This window comes from Petromyzon marinus, chromosome 51 (genome assembly GCF_048934315.1).
Source record: "Petromyzon marinus isolate PM22_M1 ecotype Great Lakes invasive population chromosome 51, UKy_Petmar_22M1.pri1.0, whole genome shotgun sequence".
NCBI classification, from domain to species: Eukaryota; Metazoa; Chordata; class Hyperoartia; order Petromyzontiformes; family Petromyzontidae; genus Petromyzon; species Petromyzon marinus.
In genome coordinates, this window is record NC_133717.1 from 14,192,927 (window position 1) to 14,215,777 (window position 22,851).

At 53.0% G+C, this 22,851-nt stretch overlaps 1 protein-coding gene across 2 annotated transcripts in view; it reads right to left on the reverse strand.

The window, feature by feature from the left end:
• Positions 1–1,604: 1,604 nt before the first annotated feature.
• The window catches only part of LOC116953333 (syntaxin-binding protein 5-like), a 40,851-nt gene continuing 19,604 nt past the window's right edge, over positions 1,605–22,851 (reverse strand). Inside the window, exons 11-27 of one of the 2 annotated variants that reach the window (XM_076075005.1) lie at positions 22,610–22,682; positions 20,521–20,671; positions 20,007–20,071; positions 18,292–18,332; positions 17,926–18,146; positions 17,408–17,559; positions 15,076–15,195; positions 14,465–14,592; positions 12,941–13,000; positions 10,811–10,849; positions 10,443–10,493; positions 9,693–9,911; positions 8,858–9,233; positions 8,455–8,623; positions 6,699–6,810; positions 4,359–4,661; positions 1,605–2,689 (exon numbers count right to left, since the gene is read on the reverse strand). In XM_076075005.1, the coding sequence (XP_075931120.1) occupies positions 2,457–2,689; positions 4,359–4,661; positions 6,699–6,810; positions 8,455–8,623; positions 8,858–9,233; positions 9,693–9,911; positions 10,443–10,493; positions 10,811–10,849; positions 12,941–13,000; positions 14,465–14,592; positions 15,076–15,195; positions 17,408–17,559; positions 17,926–18,146; positions 18,292–18,332; positions 20,007–20,071; positions 20,521–20,671; positions 22,610–22,682 (2,513 nt within the window). In that variant the 3' untranslated portion in view covers positions 1,605–2,456. The remainder of the gene's footprint in view (positions 2,690–4,358; positions 4,662–6,698; positions 6,811–8,454; positions 8,624–8,857; positions 9,234–9,692; positions 9,912–10,442; positions 10,494–10,810; positions 10,850–12,940; positions 13,001–14,464; positions 14,593–15,075; positions 15,196–17,407; positions 17,560–17,925; positions 18,147–18,291; positions 18,333–20,006; positions 20,072–20,520; positions 20,672–22,609; positions 22,683–22,851) is intronic. The other variant, XM_032973437.2, reaches the window with a different exon arrangement.

Below are 22,851 nucleotides of genomic sequence, written 5' to 3' on the forward strand. Positions count from 1 at the left end.
AGAGGCTCGGTCGTGGAAGTTTTAGCCATGGGTGGAGTTCGGGAGGAGGGGGCACGTGGGGGCACGTGGGGGCAACCCCCCCCCCCCCCAAACTGGATACCTTTATTTATCAGTAGTTTACAAGTAAGATTAAACGTAAATAAATGTCAGTTTAACACGTCGGCTTTCACGACCAATATCATCCACAAGAGTTTTTTTGGGTTAGATCGCGTCAATATATAAATGTGTTGTTAAACCCGCCACCACCCGACACAGCGAACGAGTAAGGGTTGTCACGTAAACAGAACGTGGCTAATTCGTCACTAGTACAGCACTAACCGGTGTGTTGGAGAGCCAAGTCACAACATTTACAATCCGAGTACGACGTTTCGCCAGTAATTACAACTCGCTTCATCAGGCGACAGCCAGATTTTTGGCTGTACGAGTGACGAATTGTTTACGTGATAACCCTTACTAGTTGGCTGTGTCGGGTGGTGGCGGGTTTAACGACACATTTATATATTTACACGATCTATCCCAAAAAACCTCTTATGGATAAATACATGTATTGTATGCACCCGCGATTCCTACAGTGAGGGACAAAGCAAACCCCTTGCCCCTCCCCCAAATATAGAAGTAGAACTCCGCCTGTGGTTTTCACCCCGTCTCGTTACGAGTCCACGTTGAGATTGTTGCTTCGCCAGGGAAGCCTCTTCACCCAGGAGCAGTTTGACTTGAGGAGCCAGGCCCTCACCACCCCCACCGCGCCCCTCTCAAAGAGCATTCCCGAGGGACCTTCTTGTTCAGTTTGTGTGGTACCCGCGGCTTACCCCAGAGCGTCTGTGGGCATGGTGGCCACTTGAGGCCCTGGCAGTGGGAGGGGTATTCTCCTTGGCGGTGTCCTGCCAAGTGTTAGCGGTAAGGGGCGATGTTGTCACGTGTGTCATTGAGATATTTTGTATTATATATTTTTTTGTGTTTGTTTAAAAATTGACGTTTGGCCAATACGAGACTCAACCGACTCCTCTACGCTGCAGCTTAAGGCCGCAACAAGCCCACGCCCTGGCGGGATGGTCTTGAGCAGCCTTCTCTGCTTCAGCCCAAGACAGCCTCCCACGGTGTTGAGTTGGTTTTGAATGGTGCCGTGGCCAGGTGGTCTTCGGTGTGCCCCCGTGGTCTCTTCCCGTGTGGTGTTCAAGAAGTGTTCAGATCTTTAAACACCAAATAGATACTTTTTTGCAAGGCATCACGTCTGCATTACCCACACGTACTTGTGAACATGCAACCAAACGTGCTCTAATTAATAAATGCATTGTCTTTAAAATGAATTGGCCGACACCAGAGACAGCCTTAAATCTTGACTTAAAACTTTCGTGACTGCAGGACATTCATATTCTTTGGGTCTTTCGGCAAAGTCACGTAGAAAGAAAAAATTATAATAATAAAATAAGACAATTTTTTTAATAAAGTGAATAAAAATAATTAAAAATACATTATTTGTTGGATCAACGTTTTACCTCCACATCTGGTGAGGGGGGGGGATCCACTTTCTATAACTTTTTAGATTCAAGCCTTCTGAAAGGCACATTTAGTTGACGGACAAGCAGACACACGTATCGCCGAGCTTTTACAATCGATTTATTAGGCAGCCACACACCCTGCGCTCACATTGCACACAATCACGAGTACTCGGCACTTGTCTAACAACTATTCTTGTTTGACTAACTCGGGGCCAGAGCGCCACGGCTGCCTCGTGTCCCTTGTGGGACGCTCGCTCGAAAGCGCTCGCCCCCAAAGTCTTCTCGTACGGCTGCCTGCCTCGCGAGACGTGGCGTTGACGTTGTCCGTTGTGAACTTAGTGTTGCCTCGTGCTCGCTCACGGGCGTGCCGTCCGCCCGGCACCTCGTGCGCGCTGTAAAAACTTAAGTCGAGGTACACCTAGCCTGGCACAAGCGCCGCGGTGGCGTCAACGCCACTCAAGCGGCAAATTGGCGTGTGCTGTGTTGTGTGGCGTACTGTGCGGTATATACAGCTCGGCAACGCATTCGCAACGAACGTTGTCAGCGATCCGTGCGTGTGCTTGCTAATATCAGTCTGGAAAAGCCAATTGAATTACAGACTCGCCACCGTTTTTCTTATTTGTTGTGATTGTGTTGACACTTGTTCACCCAAGAATGACTTTCGTTCCAGGACGGGAAGAAGGGGTGCGATGTGGTTACTGCTGCCGCTGCTGTGTTACACCCAGGTGAGTAATTTCCAGGTAAATTTTTCAGCATTTGAGGCACGGTTTGTTGGCCAACACCACTTACATTTGTTGCTGCCGCTGTTGTGTTTGCTACGAAAGGAGACCGAGCTGACCCAGCGGAAGAAGCCCATGCGGAACAAGCGGGGAGAGAACTCGACTTGGACACGCGGACAAGCCCCACGAATCGGAGAAATCAAGCCCAGCGTGGCCTTTCCCGGCCGCGAGAGCCGATTTACCACTGGCGCTGCCAGTCCATCGGACAACACGCAGGGGGTGATGGGGGAGGGCCCCGCAGGCCACACACAGGCGGGCTGTCTGCCGGACACGCCGGCACCGATGCTGGGCTGGCTCCCTCCCCGTGGCCGCGGCCACGGCGGCGGAGCGCCCCGCGTCGCCGCGGGTTTTGTCGTGGCCGAGCTTTTTTCACTTGTGGGAGAATCGCCGGCCCTGGCACTCCCTCATAAGCTGGCGGAGAAAAACAACAGGAAGGTAACCGTGCTGTGTTGTACCACAGCGGTAAAATTACTGTTCTTGTTGTTGTTGCTGCTAAATAAAGCAACAACTTTTTATTTATTTACATTTGATTTTGCTATTTTTGTGGGTTTTTTGCTTTTATTGTTTTCAATTCATTATTTTTTTTATTTTTTATTTGAATTTTATTATTTCAATTTTATATCATATATTTTTTAGATTTTTTTGTTTTCTATCAATGTTACTTTACCGAAAGAACCAAGAATATGAATTCCTGCAGTCATGAAAGTTTTAGGTAAAACATTTTAATAGAGGGTGCTTCAAATTTGTTTTACCACTTATGGGACTATCGTTTTTCATGGGAAAGAACGGATAATACATTGTAACACGGTAACAAATGTATGTTAATAGCTTCAAAAAGTCAAAGAGTCTCCACGTGTTCGCCATCATTGTCAACGCGTGCCTGGAATCCTCTCCAGGTGATCTCCAGAGCCCCGAGGCAGCACAGTTATTGTGGTGTTGTTGCCAATTCTCCGAAGTGTTAACATTTTTTTGAAGCACCCTTTATTATTATGCTTGTCCAAAATATCTAACTATGCCCTTCTATAATTGTTCTCAGTGATGATCTCATACCTGTCAACCCATGCGGTTTACCCGTATTCTTGTGCAAGGAAACCGTGTGTTCAGGTCCAAACGGCGTACAGCCGTTTCAATACGGGCACAACACAAAATCATGTTTGTGTTTCTCCCTTGTGATGGGACTTTGTAGGATGTTGAGATGCATAAGGGGCACGGGATGACCAATGAGGTCTGAATTGGTCTGTAATAAGGTAGGGCACTGATAAGGGGTTGACAGGTTTGCGTTCTTGCTGTGTACCCCCGCTGCTATCCGTAACACATTTAAGTTACTCATCTTGTGCATGTTCCTAAAATGTTTAACATCCTCTTCCTTAAAACTCACATTTCTGTTGCTTCTAGCTTGCTTTGTAGGACATTTGTAATTGTCCAGCTTTCACATCCGTATACGACATAGCTTATCATAGCACCTTTTTGCCAGTTTCAAAGTATGAAAAATAAGAATAGGTTTAATCTTAAATACTCTGATGCTTGCATTGTCTTTCTACTATTGACCTTTTGGCGTTCTCTGGTCTGACACTGGTGGTGAGACTAGTAAACTAGTAAACTAATAAACTAGTAAACTAAACTAGTAAACTAAACTAGTGAACTAATAAACTAGTAAACTAATAAACTAGTAAACTCGTAAACAAGTGTTTCACCAGTACACCAGAGGCAGGCCCTAATGAAGGCTGTCTCGGGTGTAGGCCAATCAGTTCAAAGACAATGCCATCTATCACTAGAGCGTGTGTGTTTGCATGTTCACCACAAGTATGTGTGGTTAATGCAGGCTTGATTCCTTGCAAAAGGCATCTATTTTGTGTTTGAACATCTTAACCCCCGTTTTAGTTCCAGAAAGGGGCAGACATGGAGACACTAACAGGCAGGTAGGAACACAGGCAGGTAGACAGAAAAAACAAACGCACAAATATCGACAGATCCAAAGACACGTGGGTGGGTGGATATGTGGGTGGACGTCTGGGTGGGCGGGCAGGTGTTGAAACTAAACAATTATTTCACTCTAGTGCGGTGAAACAGGGCCCTGCACCTGTGTATTTGGTCAGCAACAGCCTCCTCACCTTCTCGCTTAGCTGCAGCAGTTTTCCAGCACTGCTCTCCATCTCCGTGGTTGTGATCACCGCATCTTGCAGCACATCCCCGCGTTCCGCGATGCCCTTGAACAGGCGGTCAAAGGACGACGTATCCCCCCTGATGAGCGGCGACGACCCAGGCCCCGGCCCGAGATCCCGGGCGGTATTCCGGGATCCCCCGTCGGAGCAGAGGGGGCGCTGAAGCTGGCTGCCAGGGCTCGGGCGCGACGGGGCGGGGTGGCTGGGTATCGTGTCGCCGACTGGGAAGGAGCGCCAGAGACAGCGACACCCGGCGGACGTTACGGTTGGCCCCTCGGCGAGCGCTATTAATTTGGTTCCGCGAAAACCACCGCCGTTCATTGAGGTGATCGTCAATCGGACAGAGGACATGCACGTTTAAAGGGGCTTCATTTGTTCCAAGGCGATCGGCAGTTGACCTTTTTCACCATAATAACATAGTTTATAATACTTAAACACGCAATTTTAATAAATAAGCGTTATACGAACATATTAATAGAAACATGGATAAATAATGAATAAATAGAGCATAACATTGTAATTCTTACCTTAGGCTAAGAATAAGGATGGCTTAAGGGGCTAGTGGAGAAGCTGAGATTGGGAGAAAATAGATTTTTGGAAGGAGTCTCTCCTTCAATTCGAACCTCTGACAGGTTCAGGAGCTGAGGTCTGCTGTCAAGTAGACTTAGGAGCCCTCCGATTGGCCGAAATTTGCAGCCACGTGGTATCGTTAAACATCGTTAATCGAAAATGTATCGTGAATATAAACAATGGGGACGCTATGGGAGGCGGATCGTTGCTTCAGAATATTGTTAAATCGATGGCATCGTAAACCAAGGGACCACCGTATTATTATGACTAGTGTAATTGCCCGCCATATGATGGGTTCATAAAAATAACATTTAATGATAACGACTAAAATTTAAAGATTGTTTTGAATTTATTTAATCTAAAATATCTCGACCACATTTGGTGTAAATTGATGATCATCTCCCAAAATATTTCCTTGAGATGAATTTTGTTGAATCGGCACTTTGATGTTGGTTGGATTTTTGCATCGTGACAGAACAACATAAACTAATAATTAGTTACAATTTTAATAAGCCCTTAATGGAAAAAGAAATGTATAATTGCATGAAAAATCCATGTAGCCAACGGAGCAGCATTAGACACAGCGTAGAGTGTCAGGCGTTAGGCACAGATCACCAAAACTCTGTATAATAGGGACCACCAGGACATCCTTATAATCCTATATAATTATTATATTGCTTGCTTTCCCGTGAAAGCTTCAACTGAGTCTCGCGAGTTGTTTTCAGGAGGGTCCTGCTAAGTTTCCGCTACAAGAATAATTTACATTTGCTTGTAAGGCGCCTTCCACTAATGTCTCAAGGCGCCTTGTAAGAAAAAGGATAAAGAAGGGCCAAGAGAGAAGGCGTAAGGGTGGGGGGGGGGGTATCATGTTGCTGCTGCCGCCGCTGCTGCTACTGCTGCTGGGGAATCCAAATTGTGTTAATTTGCAGGTAACTTTTTAGCAGTGGGAAGATTTGGCCAATACTGGTTCCACTCGGTGGGTGTGTTGTTTTCTCAGCCATGGGAGGGAAACCGGAGAAGCCGGAGGAAACTCCCACACGGCACAGGGCGGTGACGCGGCCCAGCAAGTCGCGAGGGCTCGCCGCTTGCTGCAGAGGTCTGCTGTTCGAATTCAGCGGCCGCCCCGGTCAATACCGCGGCGCGCACTAAACCGTGGCACTGCGACGCGACGTCCGCTTCGCGAACGACGTCAAAGATCCCGTGACGTAAAATAGGACACTTTTTCTGCCAGTTTTAAGGTATGCAAAAATAATCATAGGTTTTACTCTTTCTGGCAATAAAACAGGTGTCAAGATGTTAAAACACCAAATAGAATTCTTATTCAAGGAATCCTGTCTGCATTAACCACACGTACTTGTGGTGAACATGCAAAAAACATGCACTGATTATAATATACTTGCATTGTCTTGAAACTGATTGGTCTACATCAAAGACAGCCTTCTTTATGGCCGAGTCAGACCAGAGAACGCCAAAAGGCGGACAGTACAAAGACAATGCACTATCAGAGCATTGATCCCGTGACGCAATTCGTGAGAGGAGGCCATTGCAGACTGCCGTGGGCTGCGTCTGTGAAACACCGCGGCGCCCTCCTTCACGACGACAGAGCCTCGCGCTACGAGGATGGCGTGAACGCTGAAAACTTTCAACCGGAGCGATGATGATTATTTACGAATGTTTAAACCACTTACAGAGCTCCCTCTTGTCCAGTGAGAAGCCCCAGGATTTGAAGAGCTTCTTGAAGAACTGGTTATTCGTGGGCTCGGGATGCGGCACGGAAATGAAAAGGTCTCCTCTGTACTCCTGAGACAATAAAAAAAAATAAAGGACCATTCAGCAAAGGCACACGTGTACCTGTGCATGTATATGTGTGCGTGTATTTATATTTACATGTATCCGTCTGTGTGTATCTGTCTTTGTGCGGGTGTGTGTGCATTTGTAAGGCGTCATGCGGCGACCTGAGTTCGATTCACACTCACGTGAAGAGCAGTGGCCAATTCGTGAACCGGTCCTGGGGCCTCAGCTAGGTCGACTCAGCATTAAATGAGTACAGTGACCTCCCTACTTACGAACATTCGACTTACAAACTTTCAGAGATACGAACAACCCTGTCCGTACGTCCAGTTGCCCGTTCGGACCAAGAGTCGTAAGTTCAACCGCCGCGCAATAGATGGCGGTGGTGGAATCTACATCTACAGAACGTGAAGAACCAGTGGCATCTACATCTACAGAACGTGAAGAACTAGTGCCATCTACATCTACAGAACGTGAAGAACCAGTGCCATCTACATCTACAGAACGTGAAGAACCAGTGCCATCTACATCTACAGAACGTGAAGAACCAGTGGCATCTACATCTGCAGAACGTGAAGAATCAGTGGCATCTATATCTGCAGAACGTGAATAACCAGTGGCATCTACATCTGCAGAACGTGAAGAACCAGTGGCATCTACATCTGCACAACGTGAAGAACCAGTGGCATCTACATCTGCAGAACGTGAAGAACCAGTGGCATCTACATCTGCAGAACGTTAAGAGCTAGTGGTATCTACATCTGTAGTACGTTAAGAACCAGTGGCATCTACATCTGCAGAACGTGAAGAACCAGTGGCATCTACATCTGTAGAACGTGAATAAAGGAATTCCTCGTGTTTAGTGTGCATGCCGTACAACAATGTTTGGAATCGACAGGAGTAAAGTTGCACTTACGAACAAATCGACTTACGAACAGACCTCTGGAACCTAACTCGTTCGTATATAGAGGAGTCCCTGTACATATCAGTATCTATCTGCGTATTTCTATCTCTGTGTGTATCCCTATGAATGTTGGACTTCTTTCGCACCGTACGTAGCCAACCATGCTATAAACAGATGTGTGGGATGAATGTACTTATGCAATTTGTACTTTATACTTTATTTTGTATTCATTTTTAGTGACTTGCTTACCTTTTCCTATATTTTTTACTATATTTTTTTATTGTAACTTTCTGACCCAGCCCTACTGGACATCTGTGAAAAATAGCTTCAAAGCTCATCGGATTTCTCCAGTCTAAATAAAAACTCTGATGTCTTTCTCGATGTGTTTCCACATGACACGTGCGTCTCCGTCCGTATGCACGCGTGCCTCTGCATCTCTGTCTCTACGCGTGTCTCTGCGTCCGCCTCCACGCGTGTCTGTGTCTGTCTCTACGCGTGTCTCTGTCCACCTCCACGTGTGTCTGCGTCTGTCTCTACGCGTGTCTCTGTCCACCTCCACGTGTGTCTGTGTCTGTCTCTACGCGTGTCTCTGTCCACCTCCACGTGTGTCTGTCTCTACGCGTGTCTCTGTCCACCTCCACGTGTGTCTGTGCGTCTGTCTCTACGCGTGTCTCTGTCCACCTCCACGTGTGTCTGTGCGTCTGTCTCTACGCGTGTCTCTGCGTCCCCGCGTGACGCTGCCGCCGCACCGCATCAATGGCGCCTTGCTCCGCGCCCACCAGTGCCGCCCTGCGCATCTCCCCGGGGCCGCCCATGTAGAGCACGTGCCCGCCGTTGGCGAAGCAGGCGGTGCGAGCGGCCCTCAGGCCCAGCGCGGGCAGCAGGGACACACAGAACAGCTGCGCCAACGCCGGCAGCCTGCCGGGGGGGGGGATCATGCCGTCACCAACAACGTGGCGACGATCGCCGGTACCGTCCGCGTCGTCACCGCCACGTCCATCATCGTGGGCAACGGAAACACCGAGAGCAAGGAGACCGGGGGGGGAGGGGAATATACCAACGTCATCATAATCCGTGCCATCGCTACGGACATCATCACTACCGCCACCGCCGCCGTCGTCACCCTCCACTACCGCCGCTGCCACCACTCACTGGAACACGGCGACGTTGCCGTCCACGTGCAGGCAGGCGAGGCGCGTCTCCCCATCCACGTCCACCGCGCTGGCCCTTATCGCCACCGGCGCGCCCGCGTCGCACAGCGAGCGTTTGTACGAAGCCTTGGCGCCCCACACGCGCGCCTGCCGCTCGGCGCATGCCAGCACCAGCCCGGCGCCACTGGGCGCGCCCACGGCCTCCGCCGCCGCCGCGCCGGCAAACTCGGCGAAGGATCCGGTGGAGCAGGAGCGATGCTGCACGGTGAAGGCCCTGGCGGGACCCTGCCACGACGAGCCGCCGGGCTCCAGTAGCCGGGAGTCGTGGTCGAGGAGAGCGAGGCACAGCACGGGGCCACCCAGGGTCTTCACCTTCCCTGCGGCGGTGGTGGGAAGGTGAGGATGAGCTGAACTTCAGACTGCACTCCGCCATCGGTCGCTCGCTCGGCAATGGAGAGCACCGGTGCCACAATGCCCGCACCCTGCCTCGTACGCCGCTCACACCTCGGAGACGATCGACTCCGTCGCTCCCCGTAGCCCGCGCCCTCCGCGACATCCCAGCGACGAGGTCCGTAACTCGTAGGCGCGCGCACGACCGCCGACGCCGGCACAGCGTTTACCGTCGGTATGTACCAAGCGTCGGAAATGTGAAGGAAGAAAATCTTTTTTTTATTGCAAATACTCGGTCTGCCGCTTACGAGTGCGGCACCGAGCGGTGGCGAGCGACGCTTGACATGGCGCTGTGCGTGGCCGTGGTGGACCGTGGCCTTGAAACTAAAAAATCAACTCGCACCGCCGTTGGACGAGACGACAAAAACAAAGGACAGAGAACTCACGGTTTTGGCCGAAGACGGCCGGCTGGCTGGAGCGCCGATCCCCCCGCGGCGACTTCAGCGCGAGGCTGGCGACCGTCCCCCTGCTAGTCGCCGCCCACACGAGGCCGGGGCGGGCGGTGCCGTTCGGCTCGCCGAAGCAGAGGCGGCTCACGGCCAGCGGCTCGCGGTCGGCCGTGGCCTCCGACGACGGCGGGCCCTCCGCGGCGACGGGGCCCTCCGCTGCGGAAACCGGGGGGGGGGGGGGGGGGGTGCGGAGTTGGGCAAACGTGAAGAAGCCGTGCGCACGTTACGCCATTCAGATTTTCAGAAGTACAAAATAAAGAACGTGGCGACGTTATTGGGCGACGATTTTAGCACGGATGTTTTTTCATTTGTCTTGCAGAATTTACCAGCGAGGTGTGCGGAAAGAGAAACTATAATGTCGCGGGATAAGACGAGGCAGTCGCCCTTCCCACACCCCGACGTGCACGTGTTTTGCCGAACGCAGTTGGGCAGGCGCTGGCCCAGACGCCAGCTACAATCGACGCTCCCGAAGTCGTGATTCGAGAAAGAGTGCGAGAGACACCAAGCGAGAGGCGATCGCTGCAAGAGCTTGCGGGGGAGGGGGGGAAGAGGAGACGAGGGTGTCACGGAAGGGGAGCAAGGCACGAGCAGCACGGGCATGAAGGAAGCGCCACGTCTCGCGCGAGGTTTCACTTGCTTCAGAGTCACGGAGAGCGACGTTATCTGATAGGGGTGGAGTGGGCGTACCTTTAGGGGACCCCTGGTCTGCAGAAGCACTTTTTCTCCTCCCCTTCATGACTGCAAACCATCAGCACAGTGGGGCGGGGGGGGAGAGGATCCGCGGCACTTTATGTACGCTAACGTTGTTACGTACGCTAACGTTTGTATGTAAGCTGAAGTTATGTAAGATAACTTTTTTATGTACGCTAAAGTTGTTATGTAGACGAACGTTTTTATGTAGGCTAGAGAAGGGGAGCTGTAAACTTTGAACAAAAAAAGTCCGAATCGTTTTAAAAGTGAATTAATGGGAGCCGCTTTAAATATGTGTTAATACAAATTAAATGACCCCACACTTCCCGATTGTTTTGGCCCACCCTGCATGTAACGGGTTGTACCTTTCTCCATCATCACGCTCAGACGCCGCGGGGAGTACACTGGAAAGACACGCAGGGTCACGAGTGTCACACAGTGGGTCACGAATGTCACACAGTGGGTCACGAGTGCCACACAGTGGGTGGCGAGTGTCACAGTGGGTCACGAGTGTCACACAGTGGGTGGCGAGTGTCACACAGTGGGTGGCGAGTGTCACACAGTGGGTGGCGAGTGTCACACAGTGGGTCACGAGTGTCACACAGTGGGTCACGAGTGTAACACAGTGGGTCACGAGTGTCACACAGTGGGTCACGAGTGTCACACAGCGGGTCACGAGTGTCACACAGTGGGTGGCGAGTGTCACACAGCGGGTCACGAGTGTCACACAGTGGGTCACGAGTGTCACACAGTGGGTCACGAATGTCACACAGTGGGTGGCAAGTGTCACACAGTGGGTGGCGAGTGTCAGACAGTGGGTGGCGAGTGTCACACAGTGGGTCACGAGTGTCACACAGTGGGTGGCGAGTGTCACACAGTGGGTGGCGAGTGTCAGACAGTGGGTGGCGAGTGTCACACAGTGGGTGGCGAGTGTCACACAGCGGGTCACGAGTGTCACACAGCGGGTCACGAGTGTCACACAGTGGGTGGCGAGTGTCACACAGTGGGTCACGAGTGTCACACAGTGGGTGGCGAGTGTCACACAGTGGGTCACGAGTGTCACACAGTGGGTCACGAGTGTCACACAGTGGGTCACGAGTGTCACACAGTGGGTCACGAGTGTCACACAGCGGGTCACGAGTGTCACACAGTGGGTGGCGAGTGTCACACAGTGGGTCACGAGTGTCACACAGTGGGTGGCGAGTGTCACACAGTGGATGGCGAGTGTCACACAGTGGGTGGCGAGTGTCACACAGTGGGTCACGAGTGTCACACAGTGGGTGGCGAGTGTCACACAGTGGGTCACGAGTGTCACACAGTGGGTCACGAGTGTCACACAGTGGGTCGCGAGTGTCACACAGCGGGTCACGAGTGTCACACAGTGGGTCACGAGTGTCACACAGTGGGTCACGAGTGTCACACAGCGGGTCACGAGTGTCACACAGTGGGTGGCGAGTGTCACACAGCGGGTCACGAGTGTCACACAGTGGGTCACGAGTGTCACACAGTGGGTCACGAGTGTCATACAGTGGGTGGTGAGTGTCACACAGTGGGTGGCGAGTGTCACACAGTGGGTGGCGAGTGTCACACAGTGGGTCACGAGTGTCACACAGTGGGTCACGAGTGTCACACAGTGGGTCACGAGTGTCGCACAGTGGGTCACGAGTGTCACACAGCGGGTGGCGAGTGTCACACAGTGGGTCACGAGTGTCACACAGCGGGTCACGAGTGTCACACAGTGGGTCACGAGTGTCACACAGTGGGTCACGAGTGTCACACAGTGGGTCACGAGTGTCACACAGCGGGTGGCGAGTGTCACACAGCGGGTGGCGAGTGTCACACAGTGGGTCACGAGTGTCACAGTGGGTGGCGAGTGTCACACAGTGGGTGGCGAGTGTCACACAGTGGGTCACGAGTGTCACACAGCGGGTCACGAGTGTCACACAGTGGGTGGCGAGTGTCACACAGTGGGTCACGAGTGTCACACAGTGGGTGGCGAGTGTCACACAGTGGGTCACGAGTGTCACACAGTGGGTGGCGAGTGTCACACAGTGGGTCGCGAGTGTCACACAGTGGGTCACGAGTGTCACACAGCGGGTCACGAGTGTCACAGTGGGTCACAAGTGTCACACAGTGGGTCACGAGTGTCACACAGCGGGTCACGAGTGTCACAGTGGGTCACAAGTGTCACACAGTGGGTCACGAGTGTCACACAGCGGGTCACGATGGGGTGGGGGGGGGCGGTGGCAAAGGCTCGTGGCCTGCCCTGGCTACACCACCTGGCGTGTTGCAGCCACGTGGTGGGATGGCGATGATCATGATGGTGCATTAATTACCATGGTGATGATCCAATGATTTATTAATGATGATTCATTGATTATAATCACGATGACGCAATGATGATTATTCATTGTCACGGTGATGATGGAATGATAGATGATGATAATGATTACGATGCATCGATGTTGACGAAGATACAGTCTCTGGGTACAGACCTGGAGAAGATTTTGAATGGTCTTCTTCCAGCGAACCATCGGTGCTCTCTACAAAGCTCTCTGTAGGAAAATGGCATTCATTGTTCATGTATCGGCATCAGCATCAGCAGCAGGAGAATCAATAACATCACCCAGGTGAGCATTATCACAACCATAACATGCATCGTTATCATCATTCAATGCCTAAGTGTCTCCCTCCTCAAATGACCATTTGGTGGACATTCCACATTGCCATGGGAGGAGCGGTAGCCAGTCTGTTTCCTAGACAGTTGCTGTTGACTTCCTATTGGACAGAACTGATTTTACCTACCAGTGGTTGCGTGCCGTGCTATGAACCCTGACATCTGAGTTTGATTCCCGGCAATAGCTAACATCGGTGATTATTTGTTTTCTTTAAAATATTGCATGACACGTTTTATTCCAGTGCAGGTATTCTCGGTATTCAAAATGTTCCCTTTCAGACGGTGGTTCTTCTTCTTCTTAACCTGGGGTGTGCACCCCTAGGGTGTTTCCCTGGAGGTGCGAGATGCCCTTGCTGGGAGTGCGAGACATGGCCAGATTTTTTTTAAGGTAAATCATCGAAACGAAAGTTAAGCAACGGCAAGTAAGTACAACTACTTTGTTACATCAAACCCTACGTATTTATTAACATATTTTTTAACGCTTTAGAATCAAAGGGATGCAAGGCTGCAGGAACGGTTAAGAACCACTGCTCTAAAACTTGACGATCACGGCACACCATCAGAAGTGGCACCACATGAAGTCACCAAATTCCGTGTCGCTCATATTGGCAATTTTGTTCTAAGCATGGGGAAGTATTTTAACCCTGCTGCAACTCAAAGTAATACTAAGTCGCCACTGCTTCTTCTTGCATGCTTCAGTGGTCATCATAGTGCAGGTGTAATATTGTTTCCGCATTTAAGTATACGGGCACATTTGCATTTTCTCAAGCTGTTATCTCCTAATGTATTTTAAGGCTTTTAACTTTAACGCTTTCATTTCACCGGTGGTGAGCGATTTCTGAACCGGGCCTGGGTTCCCTCCACCCCACGCAGACCAGCGTGGTGAAGTATGGCACAACAATCCCCGTGGTCGACGTGGCGTGGGGAGGCCTTCATCCGGCAGTGGATTGTGCATTATATGCTGATCATTTATTTTAAAGTGGCCGGGTGGCTCAGGAGCAGATGCGATCAGCTCGCGATCGGAAGGTTGAAAAGTTGAATTCCTGGTTTGGACGTTGACACAGCCCACCATCCCTCCGGGGGTTGATAAAATAAGTACCATTTTGTGGGGAAGCCAACTGCTTTTTCCTATGCGGAGACTCGCCCTCACCATTGGAATGTGCAATTTCCACCACTGGCTCTGCAGGGCTCCAGACGAGAGATGAGCACCAACAGTGCAACGCTCATGAGCGGAAAATTACTCTGACTTTGTATTTATCGACTCCAGATGGATGGTGATGAGGTGTTGAGTTGGCACTGAATGTGATTGGAACTCGTGGCTGTGCGTGTGATGGCTAATTACCTCTGTTGGTGTTGGTATTCATCGGGGCATCTGTGCCTCCCAGCACAACAGACATGCTGAAGCTGGCCAACACACTCTTCTGTTTGAAGTCCACCACCGTCACTCCGAAGTTGTGGCCTATTGCCACACTGTGAAAACACACAACCCCAGGTCATTAATGTCAAATTGCACTGGCAATAATTGAGTGAGTGAATACAGACAAGTCTCATCTGAGTGCACACGTGACATTAACGATGATGACGATAATGCTTCTAATAATGATGCAACTCATGAATGATGATACGGTTCAAAGATGATGATGATGATGAGGAGGAATTTCAAATGGATGAGGTTGATGTTGAAGATTTAGTCATGATATGAGATTGATGATCAAAATGATTCAGTCACACTGATGTGAGCTATCCGTAGAGGCTGATGATCTTGAAGGTAGTTGTGAAGATGATACATCTCAATGCATGATGACGATTATCTGTTCATGCCGAAGCTGATGATACTGATGATGGTGGTGGTAATGGTGGTGGTGATGGTAGTGATGGTGGTGGTGATGGCAGTGATGGTGGTTGTGGTGGTGGTGGTGATGGTTGTGGTGGTGATGATGGTGGTCTACCCACAGGTTGTGCTCGGAGCAGAGTGCCACGCTGGACACAGAAGCGGCGCTGCCGGCCCCAACGACTCGAACCACGGCCTCCAGCTGGTATCCAGCGGCCTGGCGCAGCGCACCCCTGCATAGCCTGCAGCACGCAGAGTCACGTACAGAGAGTCACTCACAGAGTCACTCACAGAGAGTCACTCACAGAGAGTCACTCACAGAGAGTCACTCACAGAGAGTCACTCACAGAGTCACTCACAGAGAGTCACTCACAGAGAGTCACTCACAGAGTCACTCACAGAGTCACTCACAGAGTCACTCATAGAGAGTCACTCACAGAGAGTCACTCACAGAGAGTCACTCACAGAGTCACTCACAGAGAGACACCACAGAGTCACTCACAGAGAGACACCACAGAGTCACTCACAGAGAGTCACGTACAGAGAGACACCACAGAGTCACTCACAGAGAATCACTCACAGAGTCACTCACAGAGAGACACCACAGAGTCACTCACAGAGAGTCACTCACAGAGTCACTCACAGAGTCACTCACAGAGTCACTCATAGAGAATCACTCACAGAGTCACTCACAGAGTCACTCACAGTGTCACTCACAGAGAGACACCACAGAGTCACTCACAGAGAGTCACTCACAGAGAGTCACTCACAGAGAGTCACTCACAGAGTCACTCACAGAGTCACTCACAGTGTCACTCACAGAGAGTCACTCACAGAGAGTCACTCACAGAGAGTCACTCACAGAGAGTCACTCACAGAGAATCACTCACAGAGTCACTCACAGAGTCACTCACAGTGTCACTCACAGAGAGACACCACAGAGTCACTCACAGAGAGTCACTCACAGAGAGTCACTCACAGAGAGTCACTCACAGAGAGTCACTCACAGAGAGTCACTCACAGAGAGTCACTCACAGAGAATCACTCACAGAGTCACTCACAGAGTCACTCACAGTGTCACTCACAGAGAGACACCACAGAGTCACTCACAGAGAGTCACTCACAGAGAGTCACTCACAGAGTCACTCACAGAGAGTCACTCACAGAGAGTCACTCACAGAGAGACACCACAGAGTCACTCACAGAGAGACACCACAGAGTCACTCACAGAGAGACACTCACAGAGTCACTCACAGAGATACACTCACAGAGTCACTCACAGAGAGACACCACAGAGTCACTCACAGAGAGACACTCACAGAGCCACTCACAGAGAGTCACTCACAGAGTCACTCACAGAGTCACGTACAGAGAGTCACTCACAGAGGGACACCACAGAGAGTCACTCACAGAGAGACACTCACAGAGCCACTCACAGAGAGTCACTCACAGAGAATCATTCACAGAGAGTCACTCACAGAGTCACTCACAGAGAGACACCACAGAGTCACTCACAGAGAGTCACTCACAGAGAGACACTCACAGAGTCACTCACAGAGAGACACCACAGAGTCACTCACAGAGAGACACCACAGAGTCACTCACAGAGAGTCACTCACAGAGTCACTCACAGAGAGTCACTCACAGAGTCACTCACAGAGAGACACTCACAGAGTCACACTCACAGAGTCACTCACAGAGTCACTCACAGAGAGTCACTCACAGAGTCACTCACAGAGAGTCACTCACAGAGTCACTCACAGAGTCACTCACAGAGAGTCACTCACAGAGAGTCACTCACAGAGTCACAGAGAGACACCACAGAGTCACTCACAGAGAGTCACTCACAGAGACACCACAGAGTCACTCACAGAGTCACTCACAGAGTCACTCACAGAGAGACACTCACAGAGTCACTCACAGAGTCACTCACAGAGTCACTAACAGAGAGTCACTCACAGAGTCACTCACAGAGAGTCACTCACAGAGAGTCACTCACAGAGAGTCACTCACAGAGTCACTCACAGAGAAACACCACAGAGTCACTCACAGAGTCACTCACAGAGTCACTCACAGAGAGACACCCACAGAGTCACTCACAGAGAGTCACTCACAGAGTCACGTACAGAGAGTCACTCACAGAGGGACACCACAGAGTCACTCACAGAGAGACACTTACAGAGTCACTCACAGAGAGTCACTCACAGAGAGTCACTCACAGAAAGACACTACAGAGCCACTCACAGAGTCACTCACAGAGACACCACAGAGTCACTCACAGAGAGACACTCACAGAGTCACTCACAGAGAGTCACTCACAGAGAGTCACTCACAGAAAGACACTACAGAGCCACTCACAGAGTCACTCACAGAGTCACTCACAGAGAGACGTTCCCGCGAGCGACGCGGTCCGCGTGCTCCATGTTAGTGCGACCGGCGGCGTTTGTTGCCGACCTGGGACTGTTGAGTTCGGAGCTCGGCCCCTCGTTGAAATCGCCGCGTGACGTCGCCTGGCCGCACAGCGGGCTACTCGGCCGCGGCGGCGCTGGATCGGAGGCCGGCACGTCCGGGGAGTCGTTCCGGCTGGGCCTCCCGACGTCTACAACCTGCGAGGGTGGCCACAGACCGATCGGCTGTCAACGCACAAGCGGGGGCGGGCCGCCAGCCGCAGAAGCAACGTGGCGAGTGACAGCGCTGTTCTCGCGAGCACGATGGAGATTCGTTCCAGAGCTAAGCGCCAATTTGCCTTGTAGAATCTCACCCGGTGGGATCGCACGAGAGGGAGGGAGGGAGGGAGGGAGGGAGGGAGGGAGGGAGGGAGGGAGGGAGGGAGGGAGGGAGGGAGGGAGGGAGGGAGGGAGGGAGGGAGGGAGGGAGGGAGGGAGGGAGGGAGGGAGGGAGGGAGGGAGGGAGGGAGGGAGGGAGGGAGGGAGGGAGGGGAGCACGTGGATGTTTGGCGGAGCAGCACTCACGCCGATAGCGCCGTGCACCTCCCGGTCGCGGAGCGCATAGAGGAGCACGTGGGCGCAGGCGAGCGCCACGCACGCCACGTGGCTCCGGCGGCACAGGCACACGTGCCGGATCGCGAGGCCACCGTCGCCTCCACCGCCGCCCCCGCCGGTATCGGAGAGCGTCGAGTCCTCTCGCTCAAACACGGCCCCCGCGTCCACCTCCGTCAGCAGCGCCAGCGTGCCTGCTCCCCGGCGCAGACACCCACGGACGAAGGCTACAGCGGCACCGTCGGGAACGCGTTTTTACAAATCAAGAGGGAACGGCGATTGAACGCAATCCACGCGGATGAGAGCGCACGGTCAGAGATCATCCCCCCCCCCCCTTACCTCCCGATCCGTCCCAAATCTTCAGGGTTCCATCGGAGTGGCTTCGTGAGACATGCGAGACAGAGACAGACGTGCGGTGTTATTGTTCTTGCGTTATCACCATGCACCGATGCACAACTACACAGGAGGCTACTCCGGTGCGTTTTTCGCGATGTTGACTCGCGTTGCTCGGAACGGAGTCTGACGTTTCACTCCACGCGCTGCTGGGAGCTTCTTCCGGAGCCGCTGGCTCTCGTTTCCTGAAAGGAGCCCTCCGAGCGGCGTGTGGCACAAAACGTCGGGGATCGTCGTCCCGAGCAACGTGCGGCGGCTCAACCGCTAAATGTACGCGGCGGTGGTTATGGAGATATTATCCAAGATTATAATGCCCAGGATTTAAAATATACACACGGTGAACGTTACTGAAATAAAGTCAAACGAAAAGTCATTGGGCCAGATTCACACGAAGTTTGTTTCCCCCCACTTTTGTAGAAGTCGGCGCCAATAGACGGTAGAGCGACACCCGCAGCATACCACGTGTGGCGTTCCGGGCACCCGCAGCATACCACGTGTGGCGTGCCGGGCACCCGCAGCATACCACGTGTGGCGTGCCGGGCACCCGCAGCATACCACGTGCAGCGTGCCGGGCACCCGCAGCATACCACGCGCGGCGTGCCAGGCACCCGCAGCATACCACGTGTGGCGTTCCGGGCACCCGCAGCATACCACGTGTGGCGTGCCGGGCACCCGCAGCATACCACGTGCAGCGTGCCGGGCACCCGCAGCATACCACGTGTGGCGTGCCGGGCACCCGCAGCATACCACGTGTGGCGTGCCGGGCACCCGCAGCATACCACGTGCGGCGTGCCAGGCACCCGCAGCATACCACGTGCGGCGTGCCGGGCACCCGCAGCATACCACGTGCGGCGTGCCGGGCACCCGCAGCATACCACGTGCGGCGTGCCGGGCACGGAAACATTTTCACGGGTCGAAATGGAGCCCCCAAGGTGAAGCAAAAAAAACATCCAGACAGGCGCGATGCAGCCCCCATAGCGACGCCAACCACCGGTCCCACTGCTGGCTACCCTCGTCACTAGCACCAACGACCCACAGCAGCGAGTGCCGGTCGAGGTGCGGTTAACGGGCGTCTCTACAGCAGGTGAAAGTGCAGCAAAATAAATCCAACGTTGTGCTGCACTTCTATGGTCTAGCCGTCTGTGCCACACCCTCAACCGACCCGCACTGGACAAACGCTTGTCACGTGGGGTCAAGCTAAGCCCTACGACCTGCACAGTCCGGGGGGGGTGGGGGGGGAGACCCCTCGTCCAGCAGTGGAGTGGAAAAGGTCCGTACGTACGTACCTACATGCGTGTGTGTGTGTGAGCGTGTTGTACTAGGCGACCGGTAGTGTAGCGGTAAGCGCGCTGCGCTGTGAACCCGACGACCCGAGTTTGATTCCTGCTCATGGCCACCACCCAGTGAAGATTATCTGAATCGGCCCCGCGCCTCCCCCAGGTCGACTCAGCCTCAAACGAGTACCTGGTACAATGTGTAAAGCATCGCCACTCGTGAGACAAAGGCGTGGGGGATTGCTGGCCACCCCACCCCCCTCATGCGCTCGATAACGCCACTTGCACCCAACAGTCGATTAAGGCTATGTTGGGTGGTGGGGGGGAGGTGATCTTTGTCTTTGTCTCGAACAAACGGGGTGAAGGAGACCCGATGTCTCGTCTCACCCGGTGAGGATGACCTCCACAGAGTCCGGCTTCTCCAGGCTGGGCTTGCCCCCTCGTAGTGGCCACTGCAAGCGAAAAGATCGGCGCCCGTTTCATTCGGAGGCCTTTCACGAGATCGGTCGCATCTTGCGTCACGTACAATTTTTTTGTTTTGTTTTTTAACTACAGCGTTCCACCACCACTCATGGTAACGAGACTGCACCCCGATCCCTTGAGTTCTCAACGGGGGTAAAAAATAAAAATAAAAACTTTTCACTTGACATTTAAACTCTCACGCACATCGCAGTTGGGTCTGTGACGTGCGCAGCCGCCGCACGGAAGCGCGGCCGAAACCACGGACGAGCGGGAGGGGAGGGAAGGAAGCCAGAAGCGTCGCAACTGACGATTGCCCCAAGCTCTGGGGTCCTATGTCCCCCCCCCCCAGTAATCGTGAAACTCTGGGGCCAACGCCGGGCACGCCGTTGGCCCGCTCGCCGGGTTGGGGCGTCTGGCCAGCCCCATCACCGCAGCTCACCCGCCTGCTGACGCTCCTCTGCCGAGCCTTGGTCCCGCTGGCACCGCAAAGGGCGGCGAGGAAGTCCGGCGAGCAGGGGCAGCAGTACAGGCAGGAGGTGACGTCCGACTGGTGCAGCCTCAGGGAAGCCGGGCTCTCCATCAAGGGGCAGCTGTGGGCAGCGGGGGTGGGAAAAGACAGAGGTGCAGCACTTGCGATTAGCGAGGTGCGTGCGTGTGCGTGATCTCAAAAGGAAAATATACAACAGGCCCCGTCTCGGGCCAAGGCTCTTCTCCTTCATAGCGAATGGAGAGGCCACAGACAGGGAGAGAAAGCAGATAGGAGGTGAAGACCGTGACTTACACCGCACGGAGCCTGACAGGCCGCACACAACTGATAAGAATGAGATGTTAATTTTGTTCTCCTAATGGGCCGTTGTAATTTGTGGTTTGAATGAACAGCCCCGTGATGGCTTGAAGACGCCACCGCTTGAGAAGCCCCCGTGAGCCCCCCCCCCCCATCCAGCACGCCTCTGGCCTACACTTCCATGCTGGCCACAAGTCGTGAAAGGGGTGGAAGTTACCCCCACCCGCTACCCCCACCCGCTACCCCAAACTCTACCCCACACTCTACCCCACCGCACGCCACCTGCCCACCGACTAACTGGGGTGGATGGAGGCAGCCGCACCGGGGGGGGCGGGGGAGGGGGGGAGTTAAGAAACTTGCCCCGCCGCTCCAACTGCTACGCCGGGAGGTTGAACCGACCCGCCGGGGTGCTGACCGCAGTTGATATTTACACCCGGAGTTATTTCCTCATTTTTGTCTTTTCCCTGAACCTCGTCGACGTTGCCACGGCGTCGTCACCGGCCCAAGAGGAGTCCATTGTAAAAACTCTCTCGCGTGGCGGTCGCGATCCCTAGCGTTCAGGGAACGCTCCACAGAAGCGGATATCACAGAGCTGCCTCTGGAATCCTTTTCCGAGTGACCTTTGGTCGACATCGTGGAGGGGCGGCACTTTACCACCCCGGCCCCCGCCACCAACAGCAGGAGCATCCATCACGTGATGCACAATAATTATAAACTGATTTTTCTTTTTTTTCTCAGAGCTGAAATTTTAGCCAAATAAAAGTGTCAAACGCTGCACTTGAGATCCCGGTTTAATCACGGGCAGTGGCTGAAACCAATCGGGAATCGAACCCAAAATTTCAGCCCGATGACCCTAGTCTCCAGCATTGATTTTTATTCCATTCATCATTACAGGCCCGGTGTGCACGATTACGTAACTTTGTGTGTCGGTTATACAAATGTGTGTTTGCCTTAGTGGTATATCTGTGCGTGCGCGGGCATGTGTATGAATGTGCGTGCGTGCGTACGTACGCGTGTTAATAGTTCTCTGTGCACAACTGTACATATCTGGAAGTGCATTCACGTGCATGTGTGGGGAGTGGTGGCCCACTGCGCTGCGAACCCAGCGAACTGAATTGGATTCTCGCTCACGGCCAACACCAGTGACGATTATCGGAACAGGTCCTGGGCCTCCCCTGGGTCGACTCATCCTCAATTGAGTACCTGGTGCGGTGTGTAAACATCGCTACTAGGGAGACAAAGGCGGTCGGGCGTGGTGCTGGCCACTCACCCCCTCGTGTGCCGTACCGGCAGTCATAGGTGCTGCTCGCTAACAGCACTTGCCCCAACAGTCTGTTCAGGCTATACGGGGATGTTTGTCTTTGTTATAATTTATCAGCGTGAGCCAAGTAGATGTTGGGACTGCACATTGTATATGGTTCCCAGCGGCAGACTTTGCAGCAGTGAGCATTGGTGATTATACTGTGCTGATGAGTCCTAATTGGGACGAATCCGGTCTGCTGTGGCCATCTCTCTGTGTTACTGCTGCCTTGTCAGCAGGTCACAATTGCCCAAATGAATCTGGCGGTGACCTAAGGAGAAGAGGGATCACGACTCCTGTTGATGGATTTGTTGTTGTCGGCACATTGCACGTTTCTGCCAATCGTTTTGAAAACGGATTGTGTCTCCGTGCCGAGCTGCGCGTTCCTCGTCCGCGAGAGTTGATCAGCGTAGCGCAAGGGGGGGGGGGTGGGTTGGGGTTCACCTTTCCTTCTCGAGATCGATCATCAGCAGCTCCTCCTCCAGGAGAACCGCCACCGCAAAGGGGTTCTGCAAATCTGCAATGCAAAGACGAAGAACCCCCAGCGCAGCCTCCAGCGAACTGTCGGGACAAGTGTGGTTCACAAGAGTGGCACCCTATGAAGGCCCGGCACGGCACACGCAGGGAGTGGGCGTTGGCCAGCACCACGCTCCGCCGCGTTTCGTCTCCCCCGAGTGGCGACGTTC